The 18762-nt window shown below is 39.7% G+C and overlaps 1 protein-coding gene across 5 annotated transcripts in view; it reads left to right on the top strand.

Moving 5' to 3' along the window:
* The window catches only part of LOC131103035 (thyroid hormone receptor alpha), an 89018-nt gene that overhangs the window by 67302 nt on the left and 2954 nt on the right, over positions 1–18762 (top strand). For 2 of the 5 annotated variants that reach the window (XM_058048886.1, XM_058048887.1), the window contains 6 exons: positions 5043–5104; positions 8599–8720; positions 9861–10008; positions 12533–12738; positions 15133–15279; positions 16574–16832. In XM_058048886.1, coding sequence (XP_057904869.1) covers positions 5043–5104; positions 8599–8720; positions 9861–10008; positions 12533–12738; positions 15133–15279; positions 16574–16832 — 944 coding nt within the window. Of the gene's footprint in view, positions 1–1883; positions 2228–5042; positions 5105–8598; positions 8721–9860; positions 10009–12532; positions 12739–15132; positions 15280–16573; positions 16833–18762 lie in introns of those variants that run through there. The other 3 variants (XM_058048890.1, XM_058048889.1, XM_058048888.1) reach the window with 3 other exon arrangements.

Genomic DNA, 18762 nt, shown 5'->3' with positions numbered 1-18762 from the left:
TCACTCTGTGGGTGGGGTTAGCTCACTGAAAGACCGAGATGAGAGATTGACGGACACTCGTCAGCCGTTCGTTCATGACCGACACGGCACTAGTTGTTGCGCTGTTGAGTCGGAACGAACGTGAACATGAGTGAACGGACTGACTCGACACAGGGATAGATCACAGGCTAACGACCAATTGACCGAAATGAATGGATCTTTTTACTGAATGAATTGTAATGATCCGGTTTGCCCACCACTATTTTGCAGTACTTAGCGCAGTTGTATACACATGCGTAGTGACGCGTGTGTCAAAATGTGTCTTGCATTTTTAGTAGGTGGTAGATCGTTTTGACTCGGTCGTGTCCCAAGTAGCTCTCAGTCTGAAAAAGTGTGTGCACCTCTGCACTACGTCATTAGCCACGTATACATGGACACAAATATTCCCCTTGCATTCGGTTTATTTACTCAAACAGAAACAATATAACCTTTGTATACACCTCATTCCGAAAAGTGGCAATCCGAATGGACATATAATTGGATTCACAGGGGTGGAATATTCCTTTCCCCAAACCGATTGACGTATCTTGTACCCACTCAAATGGAATAATGGTGGTACGCAATCAGCACGGCTGCGGAAAGTTTGCTTTCGATCCAAACTTTGAAAGAACTGAATATAATTTCAAGACTGGACGTACGAAGAACTCAGAATACGGAGTTATTCCAACAAGTGAAACAAAAAGTCGGGGAAGCTGGTATCACGTGATGTTGATGTTTATGTTTTACTGCGCATGCCCCATTGACTATTCTGTTCGATCATAGCGGCGCATGTAGACAAGAGATTGGAATATTCCTTTCCATGTATACCATTGTTTTCGGAAAAGTCATTCACAAAGATTCCATTTGGAAAGACGAAAAACTCCTCATGAAAACATGGCTAATGTCTCCCATTACCCCCAGATGGGACCATCTTGTTGCAGAGAAACAAGCTCAGGGCTCCCCTTGATTATGGCATTATGGTGAGCGTAGTATGATGTTTGGTACGTTGAGAGAGAAGAGACGGTTCAAACTCACAACTTTATTTTAGCTGTTTAAAAATAACATTAATGCGGGTCTTGGTCTTTATTTATTTTTCTATGTGTATTTCATTCATTCATTTTCTACCGTTTTTCCTCACGAGGGTCGCGGGGGTGCTGGAGCCTATCCCAGGGCACATATAAACAAACAACCATTCACACTCACATTCATACCTATGGACAATTTGGAGTCGCCAATTAACCTAGCATGTTTTTGGAAAGTGGGAGGAAACCGGAGTACCCGGAGAAAACCCACGCATGCACGGGGAGAACATGCAAACTCCACACAGAGATGGCCGAGGGTGGAATTGAACCCTGGTCTCCTAGCTGTGAGGTCTGCGCGCTAACCACTCGCCCGCCGTGCAGCCCTGAATTTGATCTTTTCCCGTTTGAATTTATCCCGGGTGCGTTCTTTCAAGATGTTAATAAAGAATGTTGTGTTGTTGGCACAATGTTAGCAGAAAGCTGCTAATAAAGTTGCGAAGGAGTCCACAGTGGATTCACGTTTGTTTAAGTTTTTTCATAGAAACTCTTTGGGTCTCGAATTTTTATGTCAACCTAAGTTGTGGTCTTTTTTGTTAAAAGAACAAGATATACCTGGACTGACTTGAGTCGGGCGTCATACGCCATGTTTTCAATACAAATGGGACCGGTTTCCCCTGTATGACACATATGTTAGAACAGCATAACATTGACATAATTACACAGCTTTTTTGTGACGGAAGGGAATGCCACATTGTGTCTCACGCACCCACAGATGGGGAGGGTGAACCAGAAGGAGGAAGAGAGGGAGCGAAAGAGGGAGGGGAGAGAGGGAAATAAACAGCGTAGTCACTCCTGCCAGCAGTTAGTCTGAGGCAGGCGGACTCAAACGCTCGTGCTGTCACAACTGACAAGAGCTCGACAATCTGTGCGGCTTGTGTACTTTCGCGGGGTCAACGTCAGTGTTGAGGTTACAGGGAGGTTGTCAGAGTTCAGACCTCCGTCTGAGGGGGAGATCAATGCGAGCTGTTTGCCAACTGCTTTGAGGACCCGGAGCAACACGGACAACTTCACTGCAAACACAGCCACTGAGGACTGAGTGTACTCAGTAAATTAGAGCGCCGGGAGACTGAAAGAGCAAACAATAACCAGAGCAACATGCATATTTTACAGCCATACTGCATCAACAGGTTGGTGTTTGTGTTTATGCACTTGCAGGGTCTTGTATTGATTCAGTTGTCACTTTGGTATTCTTGGTAGTACTGCAGATATCCGATTGACAGCTCTTACAAACACTATATTTCTCATGTTTCTCATTCTCATCAAGAAACTGAAAGTAGCCACTGAAAGTAGCACATTGGTCATTTAGTGAGTATTTCAAAGTCTCCTAAAGTCTGAGTCAGCTTTCTTTTCCTGTCATTGTGGTGGATGCTAGACATCTTGCAACTTCAAGCAAGGCATATGGTTACAGACTGTTTGTTTTGCTTTGCTGCTGAAGCATTTGTTGTAACAGTAGTACGGTGCATTCCAGTTCTGAGTTTCTTTTTGTATGTATTAATAGCCACATGTGAAGCTTTGTTGCGTAATGTTTTGCCAATTGGCACAATGTTTGCTTCTAATTCTGTCAACAAGGGCGCTCTGGTTTTGACTATTCTGAAGATCATCAATGATAACTCGGTCATGGATGACTTTGGATTTGACTTGACAATATCATCTTGAGACTTGGACTTTGATATCAGTGACTTGGACTTTAATATGACGACTTGAAAATACTGTTGCATAAAATGTGTCCCCATTGTTATATCATTCCAGCAAGACAACACATTTTCCCACGATGAACCTTAGAGGGTGTGGCTTCAATGAGTGTTGGAGAATGGTAGAAGGTTATTCACATGCACATGTGAGTTGTGCATCATTTGAGTTTGAGCTATTCCGGTTCAGATTCCGATTCTGCTTTTCGATTCTGGTTCCTAATGATTCTTGATTCTGATTCTTTTCAGAGGTAGGGTCGTAAAAGTTAGCATGTTTTAAATCAGCGCACTAACCAAAGTCCTTGGATGAAATGTCTGAACTTCTCCATTATTTTTTTTTATCATATGAACTTTTTATCAATTAGTTTACAATTTCCAACCAGTATATAAATTGCAAATGTACTCGCTCCTGATCCTATCTATCATGGTCACTCCCAATGAGAAACTCAGCATCCGCATTTCTGCTACCTCCAGTTCTGCTTCCTGTCTTTTCCTCAGCGGCACTGTCTCTAGGCCAAACAACACAACTCTTTAACTGTGACTAAGTTATGTTAAAATATAATAAATCAATTCAAAATGCATTTCCCAAATGTAATATATTGTTACAACAGCATTTTATTCAACAGTGCTTATCACTTGTAAAGGTTTAAAAATTTTAAGTCTATGACTTGGGGCTCGACTTGACTTGCGCCTTGACTTTGACAGAGATGTGGGATTAAAGACTTTCTCCTACCTCTGATTATGATCTATGCTATGATATGGTTTATGTGTTTCAGACCTGCTTAACCAGTTACATTGAGAGGAACATCACATGGTTATATTTGCACAATTTAACATATCTGAAGAAGCAAAATTACCTAATTTTATTCAATTATTTCAATTCACCATGTTGACACTTGCAATACTTTGGTTGCTTACATGTTGTCATTTGCATTGTGTTCACTTCCTGTGTGAAAAGAAAGGAAGGCTTTGAAAAAAAACTGCTTGTTAATGTAAACGAGTGCAAGTTCTGAGTGAAATAAGGACGAGAGGCATGTATATTCTTGCACCCAGCTCATTTGAACCATCCACACAACACACTTCTGGCCTTCAAAATAAGAGCACATCCTTTTTATGTAAACCAAATAATAATAATAATAATAGGAACTGCATCTGTGACTATGTCTTGCTTAACTACAAGCATGGGCATTACAGGATTTTGTAGCAATGTGCGCAGAGGCTTTTCATTACGTATTTCAGGCCAGAGGCCAAAGAGAAGACATTGGTGCGGTGAACCAACTTCCTCTCTGATAGTGAAATATCCATGATTACATCATGGTGAGCCCATCCGTAATAAAGTGATGACTGTTGTTTTCAGCTGATGTACAATGCTTCTGTTTCACAGCTCACCTCACAGAGTTTATAGTGACCGGCCGAGACACTTTCCCACAGTGTTACTGCCCTGAGCATGTGCTCGGCAATAAAACTAACACGTTTGATCAACCGTGAAAAGAACAGCGAGAAATGAAAACGAGACGTCACCGCTTGTTTTTCTATTACTAAGCATTGGTGGAAAGAAAGGAATAGTACTTTTCAGAACAGAGGTAAAGAAAGGTGCAACTGAAAAATGGGACGCACGCAGGAGAAAGGAGCAATGAAAATGTAACACGAGTTAACAGTGTAGCCAGACGTGGAGGAGGAGGCCAAAAAGATGAAGGTGGTTTGAAGAATGGAGGTCATTGAAACAGCAGATGCGCTCATAATGAATTTGAAAATATAATCATAGTCTCCCTCACATTTCTGCAAATTCAACACTGAAGATGAAGCAGGATATTATGAAATGTTTTCCTACTTAGAAAGCATGGAAAACCACTTTACAACCTTCTACATACAGGTTTGAATGTTATTAGAGCCCTCTAGAAATCAAATAACACCCCTATAGTCACATTTATACTCATATTACATAAAATAGTAGGTATAATCGGAGAAAAAGAGCCATTTAAGACATAAAAAGATGTGTGTGTTTTTCAATAAATATTTTCTGGTTTTCAAACAGCATTGTAGGTTAAAGTCCAAAGGAAATATACAATAAGTTTGCCAGAAAGAAGTGAAAAAAATAGTTCTGAGCCAAATCACCTCAATAGAGTTGAAAGTGGAAATGGGTCTTGGTTGAATTGTCGGTCAAACCCATGAACAAATAAATGATGAAATGTATCATCCTTTTTTGACACCCCTCCTTATCTTAATCCCCCCCCCCCCCCCCCCCGCCCCCCAGGTGGCTCGATGTGCCAAAGAGAAAAAGGAAGAACAGCCAGTCTTCAATGAAGAGTATGTCTGGTAAGGGTGACTCATTTCCAACTTTCCCCATCCATGCTTTTGTCCCCCTTTTGTCTTCTTTTGATGTGTTGGAGAAGTCTCATGAATGTTGAGTATATCTCATCATATTGGAGTGGACTCCCCCCCAGTGTTGTCCTCGCTGTTGTACGAGACATCTTGCTATTTTTCATTTAGCGGCATTGTGTTATATGAATGAGCTCACTCTGGTCGTCAAAATTGAAGAACCCTGTTATAAACCCTCCACCAAGACTCACATACGGAAGTTATGAAACGACTTTAAAAAGCTAGTATGAGAATGAAAGTCAAATGATAGACTCATCATATTTTAACTGCAACTTTAACAAGTTATTATCCTTACTAATGTCCCTACTAATCCCACCAAAGGACACGTAATCCTGGCATTGTTAGGGTGTTTTATGAGGTTCAGAATTTTGGGGGGTAGGTCATAACTTAATACTTAAGGCGACAAACCTCGGAGTCGGTGACTCACTTCGACATCAGCAGTTGTCGGCATAACCAAAACCCGAAACTACCCATTGCTTACACTTTTATTTGTGACATGACAAGAATGGGGATACTATAGAGGATTGTTGAACCTCCTGCAGTTTGTTGGTGATTTATTTGGATCTATCTTTATCATCTTTTTTTAGCAGTATCTGCTGATATTGGGATAAAAATTAGATCTTATCAGTACTGCCTTTTCTGACAATAATAAAAAAATGTTCATAAGTGCCACAGAGCAATAAACTTAGTCTAGAATTATTTCATCTTTGGATTGTAAACATGCAATCTGCAGTGATTGTAAAGTGTTACCTTACTTTTATTGTAGTGGCCGTCCCAACTGTTTCTCATTCTCTGCACTTGCTTTGTCCATTGTTGTCTTGAACCTAACTCTCTCGGAAAAGAAAACAAACATACAGTATCAGTCGGATACTGTGAACATCCAGCAGCAACACAATGTTTTGGCATGACTACTATTGTGATGAAAAATATACTTAACCAAGTTAATCTACCTTAAGCCAATTTCAATCATGTCAGGGACCCTTTAAGCACAGCATTATAGCGAGCTAACCCGTTAGCTCTATTCTAAATTCAAAATAAGAAGTAAGAAACCAAAAGCTTACCACTTCCACACAGAATGAGAGAACTTTTTTTCACAGTATCATGTCAGATATGGCATGGCTGATTCCATGCAGCTTTGAGGTAATGTCATGTCACGTCTCAATAATATTGTGCATCTAAGATATAATATCAAATATCACACCTAAGGAAGAATACCTCAGTCACTTGCAGCATTTTGGCACTTTTTCTGGAACTTGTATTGGCGCAGCATTTGTCTTATTTTGCACAAATAGTGTTTGTTTGTGAAATGCATCCAGTTGCATCACCGTTGCACAATATTAGATATCGGTAAGAAAGCTAAGTGCTGCACTAATTGTTTTGGATTTTGATAAAACATAATAATTTGCTGTGGTAGAATCCAGGTTAATGCTACCATGCCATATGTTGCTGTTGACATTTTTACGCTTTTTAGCACAAAAGTTAACAATACCACCACACATGTCGACATAAACGCAACATTTGTTTTGAAATGACGCCTTTGGGTCTCAAATTTTATGTCGACAAAAGCAGTTGACCATGTATGTTAACCTTAACTCGTTAGCAATAAAAGACCATGTTAGACCGGGACTTAATAAGCTGGTCGAAACATAAGCGACTAGGGTTGTGTCACAAGATACCCAATTCCCAAGACCAGAAAATGCACAAGATTGTCTATTTTAACCAATTCTGGCTTTCTAATCATCTTTTTTTTTACTCCTGAACCTACTTTCTAATATATTAAGGCTCATGAGGCTCCCTTGCTACATTGCTATGTGTGTATGCTAGCGGCCCCGCCTCCCCCAGCATAGCCAAAGCGGTTGTATGACTAACAAGAGGTTTCACGATGTTGTTCTAAGAACCGCTGCTATTCTATGAAGCGTCAAGGCACTGAACCAATGGACAGAGTGATTGCTCTTCCTTCTGTTCGGAGATGAGACACGGGGAAAACAGACATAGCATCAAAATTATTTCATTTTCATTTATCGCATAATTACCAGTGATTTATGAAACCTTGTCACAATCTTGTGACAACCCTAAGAGCGACTGCTATAAATTCCAACATAATGGACCTACTGAAAAGAGAGAAGGTCAAACCATCGTGTCGTCGTGCATTTTGCTTTTTCTTTGGATTCCAAATATAAACTCTGCACTAACAAAGCGTTAAAAGAAAAGGAACATACAAGAGTACTCACTGAGGTTAGGTTATTGAAGTAAACATTTATAGCAAGTGAACCAATAGCAAGTTCATGCATGTCGCCACTTAATAATTACTAATTATAATAATTATAATAATTAAGGCAGAGTATATTGATGTTTTTATGTTTTACACCAGTTAGGAGGAATGTAGACAATCTGTCCAAGTAGCCTACACATCACTCATTTGTTTAGATTCAATTATATTCCATATATTTTTTTTGTTCCCTTGGTTTTGGTTATGTTGACAACCACTCGTGTCGACAGCAGTCATCCAGTCATTACAAGGTTCCACTCCACCTAGTAAGTTGTACAATTTTGTAATAAGTTGCAATATTATGAGAATAAAGTCAAAATATTATGTGTATAAAGTCATAATGTTGCAATTATATTCAATTAGATTCCATATAACTTTTTTGTTCCCTTGGTTTTGGTTATGTTGACAACCACTCGTGTCGACAGCAGTCATCCAGTCATAACAAGGTTCCACTCCACCTAGTAAGTTGTACAATAAGTTGCAATATTATGAGAATAAAGTCAAAATATTATGTGTATAAAGTCATAATATTGCAAAAATAAATGTTCCAAATGTTAGCTCATACCAATACCAGTTTTTCACCTGTATCATAAAGCTGAGATGCAATTTTTCTTGAAATATACTGTATAGAAGTTCTGAGCATATCTAGGTGTTGTTTTACAAAATATACATATATACAAAATATATTTATTCGTCCCTCAGTGGGGAAAATTTGCATTGAACAGCTGCAAGAAAACAGAATCAGTTAAGCAGTACAAAATACACAATATAAAGAATAAACAATATAAACAACCAAAGTATTAACAAATTAACAATTTTACCAAGAGTTGTATACAAATACAGTTTGCAAGATAATATGAAATATGATCTATACACTATGAGATCTTCCTATCCTGCTTCCATTTTTCAGTACGTGGGCCTTGGTGGAAAAAAGTTTGGACACCCCTGCTCTTGGGGGTCTAATACAAAAGGAGCTTCATTTTGTGTTGACACAATGCCCCTACCCCCCCTGTACTTCCCCGTCATGTTCTTCCCCGTTTTGAATCACAACTCGTTCCTTGCATCTTTGGCTGCCCATCCTATTCTACCTGGCGTTTCGGTATTCACCTCTCTCTTCATTTCATCCCGTCTTCCTCTTTAACCTCCTCCTCCTCTCCTATAGCTCTTAGCATCTCTGTTCCAGGGTACATCCCCAGCTATCTGGAGAAGGATGAACCATGCGTGGTGTGCGGAGACAAGGCGACCGGTTACCACTACCGCTGTATCACATGCGAGGGTTGCAAGGTAAGGTACAGGTCAGCTAATAAGAGACGTTGTTAGCTAAGTTGTGTGGTTATAGTATGAAACTTTTCAGCTTGCTCAGCCTTTTCGGCTATTTAATGTCCTCAGAAGGAAATGCATTGTTCAGTCACTGTTCAGACACGTCCCAAAACGTTTTATATTTACTTTTTTAAAACATGCCAACTTAGTTTTTTTTATTAAATTAAAGTGGGCTACATCTTATTTTGATTTTATTCAAATTCATACAAAAAAAGGCTTCACTGCCCCATAAGAGCAGGCAAAATTGCTCTTTTGATAGTAAAGATTGCCGACCCCAGCCTGTGGTCCACCGTGATCTTCTTATTACTAAAAATGTACAATTTAAGTAGATGCCGACATAAACTAAACATAACATTTTAGACCCATAGGGGTCATTTCTATATGGAAAATCAGTCCGTTCATTTCTTCTTGTGTTGGAGTACAATAGATCCTCCCACATTTAGAGGGTTTCATAGTCGATATAGGTACCTCCAAATGACGTGCATTGTTAGCAAGCTCTTACTAACACGTTTTATTTCGTTAGAATGCACAGAAAAGGGAAATAAATATGTGCTCATGTTTCACATAAGGATTGTGGATGAAGGGGAAAATTCCAGAAAAAGTACAGTTTTCCTTTAATTGCCCTGGAACAGACTGTTAATGAATGACGGAAAATTCAGATTTCCACATGGAAATATAATAGTGTCGTTTCATAGAATAAAACAAGTGAAGAGAATAATTTTTGGAAACTGTAATGGGTGTTTCATATTGATTTGCTCAGAATCAAATCCCGCTATATCACATGGGGAATCAGCTGCTCGGAAGTACTGAAGAAAAGCTAAATTTTTTTTCAATGATTCACAACCCAATTTGAATCTATTTTACTTTTAGTGGCCTTTGCAAAACTTCCTTCTTCCTCACTGACAACAAGGAAGTTTATGTCCTTCAGCTGTTTGTCAATTTGACTGCAAAAGTAGCCAAAACTAGAGTCTTATGGATGAATGCATCGTGACACATGGTTGACTTTGTCGTATTTACCATGAAGATGCATAACAGAACGGCAAAATAGATCAAATTACTAATTCCTGTTTATCTTTCATTTCTCCCTCTCTGTTGTGCAAACAGGGTTTTTTCCGTCGAACCATCCAGAAGAACCTCCACCCGTCATACACGTGTAAATATGAAGGCTGCTGCATCATCGACAAGATCACACGCAACCAGTGCCAGCTATGCCGCTTTAAGAAGTGTACCTCTGTGGGCATGGCAATGGATTGTGAGTTCACATAAAGCTTTCATTTCTTCTGTAGTCCCTCCTAATACAGTACTTACAGATCAAAAATCAAAAATAGATGGCAAATAGATACAATCACAACAAGGCAATCATTCCCAACTACCAGAGTTGATTGGGAAAAGCTGCACTTAAGGGCCTGATCTACGAAAGACGTGCAGACCCGATCTACCCAGCCATGCAATTTTTGAGATACTGGAAGGGCTGATTTGGAGCCAATCACAAAAAGGAGCCAAGCCATATCTCCCATGGAAAACACTGCATTTTCTTGTGTCTGGAATATTCCAGTGCACCATCGTTTAATATCGAGCCGTGCACCACTGTTGCGTCCCGTATCCCAATAATATGGATTTCACCTGGATATGTAGCCATGTTAGTCGATAACACTATATATTGTAAGTACATTTTCAACACACAGTATTCACATGAATATCATTACCTAAGAGATCACAAATATCATCACATAATCAGTTGTAGTCTAAAAAATATATATTTACATGTTTTATTAGTGTAAAACATGTATATTAAATGACCAAATAGATTCATATAGCATTATTATGATGATGCACAGTGTGTATATTTGTATCTTCAACCAAAATTTCTAACTCCATGGCTTCAGACCTCATTTTTCTTTAATTGCCGCTCTGCTCTTCCAAACTCGCCATGATAACAGCCGGTACCACATCCTCATTTATGGTAATGGTAATGGTTTTATTTCATTTGAACATGCATCAGATTACAATTGAGTGCATCACATAATCAGTTCACAGTTCCACATGTCCAAAAGGAGTAGGAAGAAGCAAAGCTTATTAAATCCTACCCCTCCATCTGGTACTTTTACAATCAGTAACTGTTACATTTGTTCACTTCCTGCTTTCCTAATATGGTTTAAGGTTGTTTTTTTTTGTTTTTTTTACATTTTTTTTATTTTTTTGTCACGTACTGAAGTACGAGGTGATATGACCATCAATGTATCTCCTGTTTTATCCTCTTACGGCTGTTGGTTTCATTTCATGCATATCTACGATATCATTATATTGATGAACAGCGTCATTATATTCCATGACCAAGTCAACTGTGATTGCTTTCCGTGCTTCTGTGTTATGTGGGCAGAGCTTTTTTAAGGGGACCTATTGTGCTTTTCCTCTTTTCTGACCTATAAATGTTATTACAATGGTGTATTATTATTGTGTTAAATGATGCCAACGTGTCAGATAGTGAGGTTCGCGCATTTGGAACTGAGCCCTGAAAGTTTTGGAATGGTCTCGTGGGGGGTGGAGTAAGTTCCACAAACACTGCTGGAAGAGGCACAGAGTCTGGAAGATCTAGAAAGCTTTCTGTGTGGGTTACTGTGTGTAGCTGCTCTATATGAGTTCAGAACTCAATACAAAGACCTGGAAATGAATATGATACAGTAGGTCCCCTACTCCATGTGCGTGGATGGAAATTTTATTAACACGGGGGGGGGGGGGCTTTTTTTTTTTAAATAAATATCCGTGTTCATGTGGACATAGCCTAATGTTGTGTGCCAACATTTCATGGCCTAATTAATGCTGTATGTTTTAAACTCGGATTATGTGCAGTTTAACATAAATGTACAAACACCTGGGCTTGTCTTTTGACATATTTTATGTAGCAGTTACACTACAGTCAATTGTTATTATACTTGTTATATACTTATTATACTACACCAATGCTAAAAAGTGTCCTAAAAAGTGGCCGACCACTTTTGTGAGACCCAAAGGCGTCATTTCTATGAAAATTTGGTCTGTTCATGTCGACATGTGTTGTAGCATTGTTGCCTTGGTTAAGCCACTCAGCCGCATATATGGCAATGTCTTAAAAAAAATGTGCGTTCCTGCACGCAAATTACTCTGTATCAAACCGAACCTAACCTGCTTCATCACAAATCCATTTCTGCTTATCGTACTTATCGTAACTACTCCACTTTTTTCCAATTTCAAGCCAAGTCAAATGTTAAATTGATCAGTCCATGAAAATATCATCATGCTCAAAGACAGAAATACGACAAGACAGCAAATAGCATGAACATTCAAGGGTATGCAGAGCAGATCGTCAGTGATAGTTAATTCACGATCACTATTTTCTCCTCCGTGATCTCACAGTGCCGTCTGTGTTCACAATGTGCGTGGCAAAGCGAGGCGAATTAAAGGAAATCAGCCGTACTGTGTGTCTTGGAATCTCACAATAAAATAATGCATCCACAATAGATTTACAACCGGTACTCCTGATTTTACAAATGTATATTTTTGGATAGCCATTGTCAAAAACTATTTAAGTTTTAGACATTTTTTTTTCAGGTTTTTACTGGCACAGGACCCAAATTCAGTCATTTTATTCTGGGGCTGGATGGAAAGTGTTGGCTAACTCGCCGTAAGATGATCCATAAACAGAAGTCATAGTCACAACCAAACTATCTAAACTACCTTAAAACAGAAATGAAATACTTCCCCGCACGAGCACATTGTGTTTTCTTTTGATCTATCAGTGGTATTGGATGACTCAAAGCGAGTGGCCAAGCGGCGTCTCATCGAGGAGAATCGTGAGAAAAGAAAAAGGGAGGAGTTGGTGCGAACACTGCAGGTGAGACCGGAGCCGAACACCACAGAGTGGGAGTTGATCAGGATGGCAACGGAAGCCCACCGAAACACCAACGCGCAGGGATCCAGCTGGAAACAGAAGCGCAAGTTTCTGGTAAGTGCTGTAAAAATGAAGTACTGTAAATTCCAATGTATAAGTCACACCCATGTATAAGTTGTACATGTCCTTATGATTAAATGGCATATTGTGGAGCCAATCATCAACTATAAAAAAATAATAAAAAAAAAACTCAAACTGAGCTTGTCAACCCATTCGAAATTCCAGGAGCTCATTAGTCAAAATAAGTCTGACCCAAGATGCCATCCTACAAAGAATACTAAACTCAGAACACAACAACTTAATACAGAAAAGGTATACCCAATACATATACAAACATGTACCAATGTAAGTTTTCCCATAATCCATTTCATCTGAGCAAAGCAGTTGTAATAGAAAATGGATGGATGGTGCCTTTGTCCACCAGAGAGACAGAAGAGCCCAGAGGGAGGCTGATGTTATTGCAGCGCCCTGATGAATGCATTGCTCGGTGGCACTGCATTATGAGAAAACTTTACATTTTATTCTGTGTTTTATTGAATGTCGTATTGGTACATGCTTGTACATTTCTCATGTAATACCTTTGGGCTGTTTGATGAGCTTAGTGTTCTTTGTAAGATGACGCCATGAGTCAGACTGTTTAAACAATTTGTAGTCGTTCTGAAGTCAAGGAGATGTCACGGCATTAGCGTTTAGCCTTAGATTCGCCGCAGTGCTGCGTAAGATGGAGACAAAAGTAGCAGCTTATACGGAGGTATTTACGGTAAGCGCTTATTTATTTATGCTTGCCTGTAAATTCATTTTTTTCATAACATGGTCTTTAGAAGCAGTCACAATTTTAGTAGGAAATCAATTTTAATTGAATTCATTAAGTTGAAGATGGAAGTCATGTGTTTCTGGCTCATTCCCAACCCACAGAATCCTTTCCCATGCACAATCTTCATACTAGTATTTTCTTGTTCATGTGCATGATTAATAGTCATCTGGCAGGAGTTCATTTGGCTATAAAATCTATAAATATTTTTTTATATTAAGTAATCCTACACCGCATATTTTATTACATAATGAAAAGGTTTGTTTCACCTACGTATATCTTTATGTCTTTATCGTGTAGTTCATCTGATATATCTAACATCCAATGTCCTACATGGGGAGAAACCAAACGACAACCACTTGCATTTGAACATGGCTCTTGAAAGACTATCGTACTTTTGTACACCAATTTGGACCAAGGGACAATGATTCAGTACTGTAGACACTGTAGCACCAGTGATGGCAAAAAACATTAGCCACGTTTACATGAGGAGTTTTTCCACTTTCCGAATGGACTTTTCCGAAAACAATGGTATACATGGAAAGGAATATTCCAATCTCTTGTCTACATGTACCGCTATAATCATACAGAATAGTCAATGGGGCATGCGCAGTAAAACGTAAACATGAACATGACGTGAAACAGGCTTTTCAGAGTTTTTTTTCACTTGTTGGAATAACTCCGTATTGCGTGTCCGTCCATCCAGTCTTGAAATTTAGTTTGGATCAAAAACAAACTTTCCGCAGCAGTCCAGTGCCGATTGCTGGCCTCCATTTTTAAAACTAAAGAACGTCTCGAGCTGCATGTTACGCCATATCTGATCATGCGCTGAAAGAACGCACCCGGGATAAATTCAAACGGGAAAAGATCAAATTCAGGGCTGCACGGCGGTGGAGTGGTTAGCGCGCAGACCTCACAGCTAGGAGACCAGGGTTCAATTCCACCCTCGGCCATCTCTGTGTGGAGTTTGCATGTTCTCCCCGTACATGCGTGGGTTTTCTCCGGGTACTCCGGTTTCCTCCCACATTCCAAAAACATGCTAGGTTAATTGGCCACTCCAAATTGTCCATAGGTATGAATGTGAGTGTGAATGGTTGTTTGTCTATATGTGCCCTGTGATTGGCTGGCGACCAGTCCAGGGTGTACCCCGCCTCTCGCCCGAAGACAGCTGGGATAGGCTCCAGCACCCCCGTGACACTCGTGAGGAAAAAGCGGTAGAAAATGAATGAATGAATGAAGATCAAATTAAATCTTGCTAATATTTTATAATTAAACTCAAGTCATGTTTTATATAGATACATATTTTCTTTTTAAAGAAAAACTGGACTTGTGAATGGCGTAAAGAAGGGTTTAGATGGCGGTAATGCACACCGAAAGCTACTTGCCAACCGCCAATAAACAACAGAAGAAGAAAACCACAATGAAGAAGAACAACTTTGCGTTTGAGTGGGTACAAGATACCTCAATCGGATTGGGGAAAGGAATCCGATTATATGTTCATTCGGATTGGCCCTTTTCTTTAGGAATGAGGTGTATACAAAGGTTAAATTCTTTTCGTTTCAGCAGATAAACCGAATGCAATTGGAATATTTGGGTCCATGTATACGTGGCTATTGTTTATTGATGTTTATTTCCAGTCAGATGACATTGGTCAGGGAAAGTTGGTGCCTGCATCGGAAGGAGATAAGGTGGACCTGGAAGCCTTCAGTGAGTTCACCAAGATCATGACACCTGCCATCACACGTGTGGTGGACTTTGCCAAGAAACTACCCATGTTCTCAGAGGTAGGTTACATGTCATTTTTGCCATTTGATGTGTTTGGGTTTCATTAACAGACTCCAGAATATCAAGTTTTCAATGTTGTTTGTATCAAATAATAAATAGTAAATGATGAAAAGGGGTGTACAGTAGACTAGTTCCATGTGGTCATGGCCATGACCTAGTTTGTTTTGAACATGCTTAACAAGTTCCAAGAAGGATCATCACATGTTTACAGTTACGCTATTCAGCATGTTTGGAAAAAGAGTAGTGAGAAGCAGGGATGTCACAAGGATAGACTGATGGGGACTTAGCACACTTTTTTCATGGCACCAACATCGGCTTCATCAATGAATTAATTATTACTCTCTTTTCCTTCCCTGTCTTCTCTGGAAAACATCCTGTCTTTGCTTTACTCAGGATAGCTTCCAGGGAGGGATAATGAAGTGATAAAAAATAACAAGCAATGTTCTTCTTCCTCAGTGTCGCTGCACAGACACATACTATATTCTTCCGCTTAGCGTTCCAGGCATGCACCTTGTTGTTACTTGTTCTCGAGCAATAACATTTTTCATTCATTTATACCAGCGCACTGGTGTGGAATGTCCAAAGCCAAGGACCACTGCTATCTATCTAGCTATTGATCATCTGTCAACTAATTTCCTATCTTTTAACTAGAAACAAAAAAAGTGCTATAGAAATGGATGGATATATTTTGAACACAAAGATACACAATTTTACTTGGCTGTAAATATGTTATATTTCATCATCACTACATTCATTCATTCATTTTCTACCGCTTATCCTCACAAGGGTCGCGGGGTGTGCTGGAGCCTATCCCAGCTGTCTTCAGGCGAGAGGCGGGGTACACCCTGGACTGGTGGCCAGCCAATCTCAGGGCACATATAGACAAACAACCATTCACACTCACATTCATACCTATGGACAATTTGGGGTCGCCAATTAACCTAGCATGTTTTTGGAATGTGGGAGGACACCGGAGTACCCGGAGAAAACCCACGCATGCACGGGGAGAACATGCAAAATCCACACTGAGAGGGTGGAATTGAACTCCGGTCTCCTAGCTGTGAGGACTGCACGCTAACCACTCGATCACTATGCAGCCTACAAATAAAACAGTATTGTCAAATATTTAGCAGCTCGATTGCTCTCAGGTAGGTTAATAGTGAACCAAATTAGTATGTATGCTGAATAGTTAAGTAAAAAAACTAAAACTTGACCTGAATATTGGTAAATACTGTAAAACCTGCTTAAGGTTATCTTAGTGATGACACTACATTTTTATTTTTTATTTCCCAGCTTCCGTGTGAAGACCAGATCATCTTGTTGAAGGGGTGCTGCATGGAGATCATGTCGCTACGTGCCGCCGTCCGCTACGATCCGGAAAGCGAGACGCTGACACTAAGTGGCGAGATGGCCGTAAAACGTGAGCAGCTGAAGAACGGGGGACTGGGTGTGGTGTCGGACGCCATCTTTGATTTAGGCAAGAGCCTGGCCCAGTTTAACCTTGACGATTCAGAGGTGGCGTTGATGCAGGCCGTCCTGCTCATGAGCTCAGGTGAGGAAAACGTTTGCAATGACCAGATTATATTTTTCTTCTCTTAATATGTGGTGGCAAGCGGGAAATGATTTTTTTTTAGACTGAGATGGAAAGAAAATGCTGCAGGCGATCTCAGACCCCTGATCAATAGTTCACAAAGTTCAGTATGAATACTGCAACAAAAAGTCCCATTCAACAGATGAACCTTGTGTTGTCGGAACAAGGAGCTGTGTATCTGTCTACTTCAGGGGGAAATTCCATTTTGGACGCTGTTATGCATTCAGATGTTTATCTCTTCATATGGATTTCTTCTCTGCCTCCAGCACTGTTATGCTTTTTGTGTTGATGTGATTATGTTCTCAAACATCACACGCCCAACACAAGGCCAAGGATGTGATTGATTCACATCACATTCTCAGTCTGACCATTTTGTTAATTAAGTTAAGCCACATCAGCGGATCTTCCCAGCATGCCTGAAATAACTATATGTTTTGTAGAAGTATTTGTGTAATTATTGTTTTGCATTCATATTATTAATTATTATTGTAAGCGTCAATTTCAATATCAGCAGAGTCTGTGTGCTTGCTACACTTACATTGTTTGTTGTTATTTTTGGTGGTGAGTTATGCATTTGGAATAAGGGATAAGCTCCTGTTGGTTTGTGGTGCAGGAGTAAGGGTATAAATATCAAGGGAAGAACACACCCTGAAGCGAGTTAAAGTTCTTCTGTGCAACTCAAGCTTTCCCAATATATGGTAAATGAAATGGGTTTTCGAACAATAAACAAGCTAATTATGGGGATTAGAGGCAGAAAATGGCGGGTTTACCCACAAATAAGGAAAACATGTTTTCATTCACAAATTTGTGCTGCTGTGCATGCTGGAAATAGTTGCAATACAGTGGTGTGAAAAAGTGTTTGCACACTTAAATGTTTCAAATCATAAAACAAATTATTAGTCAATGACATCACCACTGAACACAAAGTGCAGTTTTTAAATGAAACATTTTATAATTAACAGACAAAAAAATCCCAAACTGGCCTTGTATTGAAATGTTGACATATCACAGTCTAGAAAAGGATATAAAGCAATTTCTAAAGCTTTGGGACTCTAGTATACTACAGTGAGAGCCATTATCCACAAATGGTGAAACCATGAAACAATAGTGAACCTTCCCAGGAGTGGCCATCCAATCAAAATGACACCCAAGAGCACAGCAATGACTCATCTAAAAAGTCAGAAAACACCCCACAACAACATCCAAAGAACTGCAGGTTGCACTCACCATTGTTACAGTCAGTGCTCATGACTCAATCATAAGACACTGGGCAAAAATGGCCTACATTTCAGAAAAAGAACATCATACCAACAGTAAAATATGGTGGTGGTAGTGTGATGGCCTGGGGCTGTTGTGGAAAACTTGCTGTGATAAACGGAAGCATGAATTCTATGTCTGGCCATCTGTTGTTGGTGACCTCAATCTGAAACCAACGTGGGTTCTTTAGCAGGACAATGATCCAAAACACACCAGCAAGTCCACCTCTGAATGGCTGAAGAAAAACCAAATGAAGACTTTGGAGTGGCCTAGTCAAAGTCCTGACCTGAATCCTATTGAGATGCTGTGGCATGACCTTAAAAAGGCGCTTCATGCTGGAAAACCCTCCAATGTGGCTGAATGACAACAATTCCTCCACAGCGCGGGAAGAGACTCATTGGAAGTTATCACAAACACTTGATTGCAGTTGTTGCTGCTAAGGGTGGCCCAACCAATTATTAGGTTTAGGGGGCGATCACTTTTCTCACTTTTGGATTTTTTTCTCCCTTAATGATAGAATAAAATTTATTTTGTGTTCAGTTGTGCTGTCATTGACTAATATTTACATTTGTTTGATGATCTGAAACATTTAAGCGTAACATATGTGCAAAAAAATAAGAAACCAGGAAGGAGG

Source organism: Doryrhamphus excisus, chromosome 15 (genome assembly GCF_030265055.1).
Source record: "Doryrhamphus excisus isolate RoL2022-K1 chromosome 15, RoL_Dexc_1.0, whole genome shotgun sequence".
Lineage (NCBI taxonomy): Eukaryota > Metazoa > Chordata > Actinopteri > Syngnathiformes > Syngnathidae > Doryrhamphus > Doryrhamphus excisus.
Note: the sequence above shows the minus strand (reverse complement) of the source record. Positions and strands in the feature narration are given on the sequence as shown.